Source organism: Prionailurus bengalensis, chromosome B4 (assembly GCF_016509475.1).
Source record: "Prionailurus bengalensis isolate Pbe53 chromosome B4, Fcat_Pben_1.1_paternal_pri, whole genome shotgun sequence".
Lineage (NCBI taxonomy): Eukaryota > Metazoa > Chordata > Mammalia > Carnivora > Felidae > Prionailurus > Prionailurus bengalensis.
Window position 1 is genome coordinate 121,768,705 of NC_057358.1, and position 12,597 is coordinate 121,781,301.

The 12,597-nt window shown below is 39.7% G+C and overlaps 1 protein-coding gene across 2 annotated transcripts in view; it reads left to right on the plus strand.

The window, feature by feature from the left end:
* UTP20 (UTP20 small subunit processome component) overlaps positions 1-12,597 on the plus strand; it is a 107,305-nt gene that overhangs the window by 23,057 nt on the left and 71,651 nt on the right. For both annotated transcript variants that reach the window (XM_043562315.1, XM_043562314.1), the window contains exons 17-19: positions 674-736; positions 1,532-1,690; positions 2,750-2,826. In XM_043562315.1, coding sequence (XP_043418250.1) covers positions 674-736; positions 1,532-1,690; positions 2,750-2,826 — 299 coding nt within the window. The remainder of the gene's footprint in view (positions 1-673; positions 737-1,531; positions 1,691-2,749; positions 2,827-12,597) is intronic.

Sequence of the window (12,597 nt, forward strand, 5' to 3'; positions counted from 1 at the left end):
ATTATATATGTATCGCCAGTGGTTGTCAGAGCTCCTTAATCAGAAAATGCTGCTAGGGGGTGATTTCTGTTTGAAGCAGTGATTCCTAAATTGACCTACAAACTGTTTGCAGCAGGATTACTTGGGGAGCTTAATAAAAATACAAATTCCAGGTCCTCACAGGCTGGAGTTCTGATTCAGAAACTGAAAAATCTGCATCGTTTTATTTATTTATTTATTTATTTATTTATTTATTTATTTATTTTTTGCATCGTTTTTTTTTTTAAAGCCCTCTAGGTGATTCTGCCACTTGGTCAGGTGTGTAGAAATACCTGAATACGTTATGTAGGGTTGTTATGTAGGGATAACAATCACTAATTGCAATAAAATTGTAAATTTAATCAGTTTCTTTGCCCTTATTTACAGAGATGCTTATAGTGTCACAGTTGAAGGAAAAACACGGTTCTATGGGCAACCTTATCTTTTCTGTCTAGTCTGGTCATTACTTGTTCTGTTTACTATTTGAATAAGGTGTTGGTTGGTGTCTAATATGAAATAAGGTATAGAATAACATGTATCTTTCTGATAAGCATTGTATTTTCCTTAATGTTATAAAACTTAAATCTCACTGGCTGTTAATCGGTTTCTTTTGTGTAAACTTTGAAGTTTTAAATGTGCCTTTTACTTTCACTAGATTCGGCTTTTGACAATAAGGATCCTAAACCATTTTGAGGTTCGACTTTCAGAACTGATGGAGGTATTTTTGCTGTTCAATTTGGATAACTTTTTAAAAACATCATTCTTTTTTTTTTAATTTCCAAAGTGATACTTTTACAGAAAATTCAAATACTGTTGTGTAAATATCTATCATAAAAACTGAAATTGTTGTTGTAATTCTTAGTCCTGCCCACACTGAAAAGTCACAGGTAATTGGTGAATATTCTTTCAGACCTTTTGTACACATGTACAATTTAAATGGCATCAGGGAGGTTTTGCCATATCAGTACCTCAGGCTTACCTCATTTCTTTTGAGGTTTAAAAGGATACCACCCTAATACCAGAGTTTAAAATATCTTATATAACCAGTTCTTTGTTGATGGATGCTGAGGTGGATTGTTTGGAGTTTTGCAGCATTTCCAATAAAATAGTAATGAACATCCTTATGCTGATATATTTGAATAGGGAAATATTCCCATAATGCATATTACTACTTGTAGAAGTAGAAATTATAGAAGTAGAATTGTGTAAGTGGAAGTATATGTATACGTTTTTATTTGAACAAATGTTGCCAATCGATTTGAGTTATTCTGAGAATGAGTTTCCTGTTTTTTCTTTGTCATTTCTGTGCTAGACATTATCCTTAAATTAGATTCTAACAAAAAGTAAATAGTTTGAGGAAAAATGGATCATTTACCACAAGAAGTGTTGCTTATTTAATTTACAACATTAACTACCCCAGTTTTTCTTTTTTTTAGAACTTTGGTCCCATTTCATGTTCTTTTTGCAAAATCAAAGTACTGACCTGCCTCCTTGGTTTTCTCCGTTTACTCAGGATGATGGGCTCTCAGAGCGTCAGTCTGCCTTGGCTATATTACGCCAGGCAGAACTTGTTCCAGCAACTGTGAGTGATTACAGAGAGAAGCTTCTTCATTTGAGAAAACTAAGACATGATATGGTGCAGGCTGCAGTCCCTGATGGGCCATTACAGGAGGTATAAAACAGTGTCTCAGGTTTTTAAACAATTTGTGCTTTTTGATCTGTTTAGCTGGCTTTTGGAAAGAGAAACATAGCAAGTAGTTAAAAAAAAAAAAAGTTTTTTATTTAAGCTAGATAAATCTCCAGTTTCCTTAGGTATTTTGAATTAAATGGCTCTGCCAGCCTTTTCCACAGTGGAAATAACTGTCCTCCCTCTGAATACGGGCATAATATGTGAAGGTAGGTGCAACAGAAGGGCTCAACATCCCGTTTAAGACCTGACGTTCTTCTCCATGTGCTGCAGGATGTCAGGCCTCTTATCTTTTGTATTGGGGGTTTTTGTGCGTGACCCTTGAGGATGGATCACAGATCCCTTTGGGAGTAAGGCCAATGGAAGCGTTCCCTTTAGATCAGAGCATTTCTGCTCTTTACATGTTTTATATATTAGTGTCTTGTGTTAACGTTTCATTTGGAAAAAGGGCTCTGCTGCTAAAATAGTAATAAACACCTCATTCCCAAATAATAAAACTACCATTCTATATGCTGCCTCCCCAGCACATGGAGATATGAGTGATGGCAGTCATTCTCAAAGGTGACTGAGAAAACTTGAGACCCTCTGAACTGAATGCCTTTAATGTATAGTTTTGAAAACTCAGCCATCTGCTCACAGAGCCCCAGCTGCCATTCACAGTGTATATCGTCTTGGGCTTTTGGTATCTGTATTTTACTGCTTACTGTTCAGGTTTTATCTCACATGGTGATGGTAATAGCAGTGTTTGTTAGGTGGGAATTTAATCATGAGTCAGATCTGTTTATTCAAATGCTATATCCTTTGTGAACATCTGGAGTGAGTTTGAGTACTTTTGCTTTAGTGATTCTTCTTTGTTAAATAGCGAGTGACATTTTGGGGAGAGTCAGAAAATTATTATATGCCGAATTTTGGATTGGTACCTACAACTTGTTCCTTAAAGCACAAGCTTCTTTTTAACCTCTGATTGTCTGAGTTGGGATATTTATATTTCATGTGTTCTGTAGTTTATAGCCCATTTACTAAACTAGTTTGCTATAATCGCAGGTGCCACTTCGTTATTTATTAAGCATGTTGTATGTTAACTTCAGTGCCCTCTGGGATCCTGTTATTGAACTCATAAGGTAAGCATGGGTTAAAATGGATGAAGCCGTATGTGTTAACTATTGCAGAGTGATGGGGCCAGATTATACTCCTGCTAGATGTGATTTAAATGAATGGGTGTGTATAGTATTTGTAGCTACCTTAAATCCTTTGTGGGACAAGGTGAAGAAAAAACGAACATTAGTTATTCTCTCTAATGTCAAGTATTTCAACATCTCAGATGTTACATGTATGTATCTTTGTGCATTGAAATAACTTCAAAGGACTTTCTCTGTCTACTTGATAGGATATATCTGTATGGTTAAATTTATTTCTTAATTTTTTAAATATGAAATTTATTGTCAAATTGGTTTCCATACAACACCCAGTGCTCATCCCAAAAGGTGTCCTCCTCAATACCATCACCCACCCTCCTCTCCCTCCCACCCCCCATCAACCCTCAGTTTGTTCTCAGTTTTTAAGAGTCTCTTATGCTTTGGCTCTCTCCCACTCTAACCTCTTTTTCTTTTTTTTTTTCCTTCCCCTCCCCCATGGGTTTCTGTTAAGTTTCTCAGGATCCACATAAGAGTGAAAACATATGGTATCTGTCTTTCTCTGTATGACTTATTTCACTTAACATCACACTCTCCAGTCCCATCCAGGTTGCTACAAAGGGCCATATTTCATTCTTTCTCATTGCCACGTAGTACTCCATTGTGTATATAAACCACAATTTCTTTATCCATTCATCAGTTGATGGACATTTAGCCTCTTTCCATAATTTGGCTATTGTTGAGAGTGCTGCTATAAACATTGGAGTGCAAGTGCCCCTATGCATCAGCACTCCTGTATCCCTTGGGTAAATTCCTAGCAGTGCTACTGCTGGGTCATAGGGTAGGTCTATTTTTAATTTTTTGAGGAACCTCCACACTGTTTTCCAGAGTGGCTGCACCAGTTTGCATTCCCACCAACAGTACAAGAGGGTTCCCATTTCTCCACATCCTCTCCAGCATCTGTAGTCTCATGATTTGTTCACTTTGGCCACTCTGACTGGCGTGAGGTGATACCTGAGTGTGGTTTTGATTTGTATTTCCCTGATGAGCGGCGTTGAGCATCTTTTCATGTGCCTGTTGGCCATCTGGATGTCTTCTTTAGAGAAGTGTCTATTCATGTTTTCTGCCCATTTCTTCACTGGATTATTTGGTTTTCGGGTGTGGAGTTTGGTGAGCTCTTTATAGATTTTGGATACTAGCCCTTTGCCCAATATGTCATTTGCAAATATCTTTTCCCATTCCATTGTTGCTTTTTATTTATTTATTTATTTATTATTTTTTTTTTTTAAAAAACTTTTTTTTTCAACGTTTATTTATTTTGGGGACAGAGAGAGACAGAGCATGAACAGGGGAGGGGCAGAGAGAGAGGGAGACACAGAATCGGAAACAGGCTCCAGGCTCCGAGCCATCAGCCCAGAGCCTGACGCGGGGCTCGAACTCACAGACCGCGAGATCGTGACCTGGCTGAAGTCGGACGCCTAACCGACTGCGCCACCCAGGCGCCCCCCATTGTTGCTTTTTAGTTTTGTTGATTGTTTCCTTTGCAGTGCAGAAGCTTTTATCTTTATGAGGTCCCAGTAGTTCATTTTTGCTTTTAATTCCCTTGCCCTTGGGGATGTGTCAAGTAAGAAATTGCTGCGGCTGAGGTCAGAGAGGTTTTTTCCTGCTTTCTCCTCTAGGGTTTTGATGGTTTCCTGTCTCACAGTCAGGTCCTTTATCCATTTTGAGTTTGTTTTTGTGAATGGTGTAAGAAAGTGGTCTAGTTTCATCCTTTTGCATGTTGCTGTCCAGTTCTCCCAGCACCATTTGTTAAAGAGATGGTCTTTTTTTTTTTCCATTGGATATTCTTTCCTGCTTTGTCAAAGATTAGTTGGCCATACTTTTGTGGGTCCAGTTCTGGACTCTCTGTTCTATTCCATTGGTCTATTGTCTTTGTGCCAATACCATGCTGTCTTGATGATTACAGCTTTGTAGTAGAGGCTAAAGTCTGGGATTGTGATGCCTCCTGCTTTGGTTGTCTTCTTCAAAATTACTTTGGCTATTTGGGGCCTTTTGTGGTTCAATACAAATTTTAGGATTACTTGTTCTAGCTTCGAGAAGAATGCTGGTGCAATTCTGATTGGGATTGCATTGGATGTGTAGATAGCTTTGGGTAGTATTGACATTTTAACAATATTCTTCCAATCCATGAGCAGGGAATGTCTTTCCATTTCTTTATTTCTTCTTCAATTTCCTTCATAAGCTTTCTATAGTTTTCAGCATACAGATCTTTTACATCTTTGATTAGGTTTATTCCTAGGTATTTTATGCTTCTTGGTGCAATTGTGAATGGGATCAGTTTCTTTATTTGTCTTTCTGTTGCTTCATTATCAGTGTATAAGAATGCAACTGATTTCTGTACCTTAATTTTGTATCCTGCGACTTTGCTGAACTCATGTATCAGTTCTAGCAGACTTTTGGTGGAGTCTGTTGGATTTTCCATGTACAATATCATGTCATCTGCAAAAAGTGAAAACTTCATCTTTGCCAATTTTGATGCCTTTGATTTCCTTTTGTTGTCTGATTGCTGATGCTAGAACTTCCAACACTATGTTAAACAACAGCGGTGAGAGTGGACATCCCTGTCGTGTTCCTGATCTCAGGGAGAAAGCTCTCAGTTTTTCCCCATTGAGGATGATGTTAGCTGTGGGCTTTTCATAAATGGCTTTTATGATGTGTAAGTATGTTCCTTCTATCCCGACTTTCTCAGGGGTTTTTATTAAGAAAGGATGCTGAATTTTGTCAAATGCTTTTTTGCATCGATTGACAGGATCACATGGTTCTTATCTTTTCTTTTACTAATGTGATGTATCACATTGATTGATTTGTGAATGTTGAACCAGCCCTGCAGGTCAGGAATGAATCTCACTTGATCATGGTGAATAATTCTTTTTATATGCTGTTGAATTCGATTTGCTAGTATCTTACTGAGAATTTTTGCATCAATATTCATCAGGGATATTGGCCTGTAGTTCTCTTTTTTTTTTACTGGGTCTCTGCCTGGTTTAGGAATCAAAGTAATGCTGGCTTCATAGAATGAGTCTGGAAGTTTTCCTTCCCTTTCTGTTTTTTGGAATAGCTTGAGAAGGGGGCGCCTGGGTGGCGCAGTCGGTTAAGCGTCCGACTTCAGCCAGGTCACGATCTCGCGGTCCGTGAGTTCGAGCCCCGCGTCAGGCTCTGGGCTGATGGCTCAGAGCCTGGAGCCTGTTTCCGATTCTGTGTCTCCCTCTCTCTGCCCCTCCCCCATTCATGCTCTGTCTCTCTCTACCCAAAAATAAATAAAAAACGTTGAAAAAAAAATTAAAAAAAAATAGTATAAAAAAAAAAAAAAGAATAGCTTGAGAAGGATAGGTATTATCTCTGCTTTAAAAGTCTGGTAGAACTCCCCTGGGAAGCCATCTGGTCCTAGACTCTTATTTGTTGGGAGTTTTTTGATAACTGATCCCATTTCTTCACTGGTTATGGGTCTGTTCAAGCTTTCTATTCCTGTTTGAATTTTGGGAGTGTGTGGGTGTTTAGGAATTTGTCCATTTCTTCCAGGTTGTCCAGTTTGTTGGCATGTAATTTTTCATAGTATTCCCTGATAATTGCTTGTATTTCTGAGGGATTGGTTGTAATAATTCCAGTTTCATTCATGATTTTATCTACTTGGGTCCTCTCCCTTTTCTTTTTCAGAAGCCTAGCTAGAGGTTTATCAATTTTGTTTATTTTTTCAAAAAACCAACTCTTGGTTTCATTGATATACTCTACAGTTTTTTTATTTTTTTATTTTTTATTTTATTTTATTTTTTTAATTTTTTTCAACGTTTATTTATTTTTTTGGGACAGAGAGAGACAGAGCATGAACGGGGGAGGGGCAGAGAGAGAGGGAGACACAGAATCAGAACAGGCTCCAGGCTCTGAGCCATCAGCCCAGAGCCCGACGTGGGGCTCGAACTCACGGACCGCGAGATCATGACCTGGCTGAAGTCGGACGCTTAACCGACTGCGCCACCCAGACGCCCCTCTACAGTTTTTTTAGATTCTATATTGTTTATTTCTGCTCTGATCGTTATTATTTCTCTTCTTCTGCTGGGTTTGGGGTGTGTTTGCTGCTCTGCTTCTAGTTCCTTTAGGTGTGCTGTTAGATTTTGTATTGGGGATTTTTCTTGTTTCTTGAGATAGGCCTGGATTGCAATGTATTTTCCTCTCAGGACTGCCTTCGCTGCATCCCAAAGCATTTGGATTGTCGTATTTTCCTTTTCATTTGTTTCCATATATTTTTAATCTCTTCTCTAATTGCCTGGTTGACCCATTCATTCTTTAGTAGGGTGTTCTTTAACCATTCTTTTGGAGGTTTTCCAGACTTTTTCCTGTGGTTGATTTCAAGCTTCATAGCATTGTGGTTAGAAAGTATGCATGGTATGATCTCAATTCTTGTATACTTATGAAGGGCTATTTTGTGACCCAGTATGTGATCTGTCTTGGAGAATGTTCCATGTGCACTCGAGAAGAAAGTATATTCTGTTGCTTTGGGATGCAGAGTTCTAAATATATCTGTCAAGTCCATCTGATCCAATGTCTCATTCAGGACCCTTGTTTCTTTATTGACCGTGTGTCTAGATGATCTATCCATTTCTGTAATTGGAGTGTTAAAGTCCCCTGCAATTACCACATCCTTATCAATAAGGTTGCTTATGTTTGTGAGTAATTGTCATATATTTGGGGGCTCCTGTATTCGGCGCATACACATTTATAATTGTTAGCTCTTCCTGATGGATAGACCCTGTAATTATTATATATTTCCCTTCTTCATCTCTTGTTACAGCCTTTAATTTAAAGTCTAGTGTGTCTGATATAAGTATGGCTATTCCAGCTTTCTTTTGACTTCCAGTAGCATGATAAATAGTTCTCCATCCCCTCAATTTCAATCTGAAGGTGTCCTCAGGTCTAAAATGAGTCTCTTGTAGACAGCAAATTGATGGGTCTTATTTTTTTATCCATTCTGATACCCTGTTTTTTGGTTGCCACATTTAGTCCATATACATTCAGTTTTATTATAGAAAGATATGGGTTTAGAGTCATTGTGATGTCTGTAGGTTTCATGCTTGTAGTGATGTCTCTGGTACCTTGTCTCACAGGATCCCTCTTAGGGTCTCTTGTAGGGCTGGTTTAGTGGTGATGAATTCCTTCAGTTTTTGTTTGTTTGGGAAGACCTTTATCTCTCCTTCTATTCTAAATGGCAGACTTGCTGAATAAAGGATTCTTGGCTACATATTTTTTCTGTTCACCACATTGAAGATTCCCTGCCATTTCTTCTGGCCTGCCAACTTTCAGTAGATAAATCCGTCACTAGTCTTATCAGCTTCTCTTTATATGTTACAGCATGTTTATCCCTAGCTGCTTTCAGAATTTTCTCTTTATCCTTGTATTTTGCCAGTTTGACTATGATGTGTCATGCAGAAGATCGATTCAAGTTACATCTGAATGGAGTTCTCTGTGCCTCTTGGATTTCAGTGCTTTTTTCCTTCCCCAGTTCAGGGAAGTTCTCAGCTATGATTTGTTCAAGTACACCTTCAGCACCTTTCCCTGTCTCTTTGTCCTCTGGAATCCCAATTATGCATATGTTAGTACGTTTAGTTGTGTCAGTTAGTTCTCTAATTCTCCCCTCATACTCCTGGATTTTTTTATCTCTCTTTTTCTCAGTTTCCTCTTTTTCCATAATTTTATCTTCTAATTCACCTATTCTCTCCTCTGTCTCTTCAATCCAAGCTGTGGTCGCCTCCATTTTATTTTGCAGCTCATTTATAGCATTTTTTAGCTCCTCCTGACTGTTTCTTAGTCCTTTGATCTCTGTAGTAGTAGATTCTCTGCTGTCCTGTATACGTTTTTCAAGCCCAGCAATTCATTTTATGACTATTATTTTAAATTCATTTTCTGTTACATTACTTAAATCGTTTTTGATCAGTTCGTTAGTTGCCGCTACTTCCTGGAGTTTGTTTTGAGGAGAATTCTTCCGTTTCATCATTTTGGATAGTCCCTGGAGTGGCACGGAACTGCAGAGCTCTTCCTCTGTGCTGTCTGGAGTAACTCGCGCTCGTGGGCAGGGCCACAGTCAGACCTGATGTCTGCCCCCAGCCCACCCCTGGGGCCACAGTCAGACTGGTGTGGACCTTATCTTCCCCTCTCCCAGGGGTGGTGTAGCCCCCTGTCTGGGCTACTTACACATTGCCAGGCTTGTGGTGCTGCTTAGATGGGATCTGGCGTATTAGCCAGGGCAGATCCGCAAGGTGCACAGGGGCTGGAGGGGCAGACTCAGCTCGCTTTGCCTTTGGTAGTCCGCTTCGGGAGGGGCCCCTCTTCCGTGGGCCTCTTGTCTACGCTTGGCTCTAGAGAGTCCTCTGCTAGTCTTCTGGCAGTCTGGTGTATTTAGGCAGATGTGGGTGGAATCTAAGTGGTCAGCAGGACACGGTGAGCCCAGTGTCCTCCTATGCTGCCATTTTCCTCACCATGGTCTGTTAAATTTTTTTTACAGTGACAAGATAGTGTATAGTAATTGCAAAATTTTATTTATATATATTGAGTCAGTGAGCCAAACTTTAAACATGACTTTTTGAAACCCTAGGTGTCTAGTATCCAAGAGTCCCTTAGTTCTAAAAAGGACCTTAGTAATCACATAGAAATTACATATGTGGTGCTTCATATGTAGTCTGTCCTTTTGCAGACCTTTGTCTTCAGATGGTCTACTCTGCTTTTTGTCAGATTAGACATATATCATGTGTGACCTCTCAAAACCCTAACCATTAGTTCTTACTTGACAGAAGTAGAATAAACAAATCTCTTTACAATTTGGAACCAGTTTGCCTTTTACTGCCCTTCAGAACCATCGAACCATTCTGAAAACAAAGCCTTCTAACATCAACTTCATAATTTCACTTATTGTGCTTAAGGAAGAATCTGACATATGTGTTACTAGTAGCCCGCTATCAAAAATGTTGACTTCTCAATTGCTAAATGCCTTTCATGGTTCTCCATGGCTGGCTAGGCTGTCTTCCTGTTGGGTACATCTGTCTATCTGAAAACTGATTGATTTTTCATGGATAGTCAACAGCATATACAGTTCATGTCTTGTGTGATGATTATCCACCTTTGCCTAGCAGTCTGTACTTTGCCCAGGGGCATCCCTGTGGTCAGAGGGGCGGTGATGACTGGGAGTTGGAGACTGAACTTTGCTAAGAAGCCCTTTAATCTTGGCTGGCATGGGCCTCACACTTGCCCTCAGAATGCGGAAAGGTAGCCCAGGAGAAAGACAGGCAGAAGTCCAACCTGTGTCACTGTCTTTCGGTTGCTGCTCAGTAGAGCTGTTGGCTGAGACCTGCTTGAGTCTCTTCTGGCCCCTCGTCTGTTCAGGAAAACATACACACACACACACACACACACATTCAATCAACCTGCTGTAGTGACAAAACGGATGTTGGGCTGTGGCATTAGTAAAAATGATATCCAGTCTCTTAAAAAAAAAAAAAAAAAAAAGACTCACCTGTGTCCCTGGCCAGGCACCCCATGCTGATCAAGAAAGGCCAAACCTGCTCCTTCGAACTCCATAGTCTGTGACCCCAGAGAGCTAGGCCAGGCCTTTCATGCTCCCAGCTGGGTGCCAGTAGATGTTTATTGCCTGTCTGGAGCCCACCTGCTCAGGCACAAGTGAGAGTAAAATATTAGGGGCAGAAAAAAATATCATATTCTTAGACAAGTAATGACAGAAAGAGCATACACATTTTTTTAATTTAATTTTTTTTTAATTTACATCCAAATTAGTTAGCATATAGTGCAACAATGACTTCAGGAGTAGATTCCTTAGTGCCCCTTACCCATTTAGCCCATCCCCCCTCCCATACCCCCTCCAGTAACCCTCTGTTTGTTCTCCATATTTATGAGTCTCTTCTGTTTTGTCCCCCTCCCTGTTTTTATATTATTTTTATTGCCTTTCCCTTATGTTCATTTGTTTTGTCTCTTAAAGTCCTCATATGAGTGAAGTCGTATGGTATTTGTCTTTCTCTGACTAATTTCAGTTAGCATAATACCCTCCTGTTCCATCCACGTAGTTGCAAATGGCAAGATTTCATTCTTTTTGATTGTCGAGTAATACTCCATTGTATATATGTACCACATCTTCTTTATCCATTCATCCATCGATGGACATTTGGGCTCTTTCCATACTTTGGCTATTGTTCATAGTGCTGCTATAAACATGGGGGGTGCATGTGTCCCTTCAAAACAGCACACCTGTATCCCATGGATAAATACCTAGTAGTGTTTATCCAGGGATTTACCTAGAGTACTTATCCAAGGATAAATTTATCCAGTATTTATCCCAGCAATTGCTGGGTTGTAGGGTAATTTTATTTTTAGTTTTTTGATGGACCTCCATACTGTTTTCCAGAGTGGCTGCACCAGCTTGCATTGCCACCAACAATGCAAAAGAGATCCTCTTTCTCTGCATCCTCGCCAACATCTGTTGTTTACTGAGTTGTTAATGTTAGCCATTCTGACAGGTGTGAGGTGGTATCTAGAGCATAAACATTTTGAGATTATTGGTGCTAAGATACCAAATTATATAAACACTTATGTGATTCATCTGATTTCTCTTCAAATTCTGAAAGGTATGTTTCATGTAGTTATTTTTTTTGCCTTTATGTCAGTGATACGTATATTTTAATTTGGTGGAGGAAAACCAACACTTAAAAATTTTTTTAATGTTTTATTTTATTTTGAGAGACACAGTGGAAGCAGGGGAGGGGTAGAGGGAGAGGGAGACACAGAATCCAAAGCAGGCTCCAGGCTCTGAGGTGTCAGCACATTCCCCGATGTGGGGCTCAAACCCACAAATGCGAGATCATGTCAGGCGCTTAACTGAATGAGTCACCCAGGCACCTCTGAAAGCCAACACTTTAAAGTTAGCTGAGTTTTTCTCCGGAGTCCTCCCCTTTCTTTAATGTGCCATACCTTGTACCTGATGCCCCGTTCACATTACTGTGCCTTTAAAAATAGTCTTCTTAGGGTGCCTGGGTGGCTCAGTCAGTTAAGCATTTGACTCTTGACTTTGGCTCAGGTCATGATCTCACAGTTGAGTGAGTTTGAGTCCCACATTGGGCTCTTCACTGGCAGCGTGAAGGATTCTGTCTCTTTCCCTCTCTCTGCCCCTTCTTACTGTTTCTGTCTCTCTCAAAGTAAATATACTTAAACAAAAACAAAAAACAAAAAAAAAACAAAAAAAAACACCTTTTTAGAGGGATCTATTTAGGTTTTAAAAAATATCCTTTAGTACTTTGTGACTATAAAAATAATTCCTCCTCAAAAAATTAAAAATAGAAATACCATGTGATTCAGTAATTCTGCTACTGGGAGCACCTGGGGGGCTCAGTCAGTGTCCAACTCATTTTTTTTTTTTAATGTTTATTTATTTTTGAGAGAGAGAGAGAGACAGAGTGGGAGCAGGAGAGAGACAGAGAGAGGGAGACACAGAATCCAAAGCAGGCTCCAGGCTCTGAGCTGTCAGCACAGAACCCAACACAGGGCTTGAACTCCTGAACTGTGAGATCATGACCTGAGCTGAAGTTGCCTGCTTAACCAACTGAGCTATCCAGGTGCCCCAAATGTCCGACTCTTGATTTCAGCTCAGGTCATGATCTCACAGTTTGTGAGATTGAGCCTCATGTTGGGCTTTGCATTAACAACATG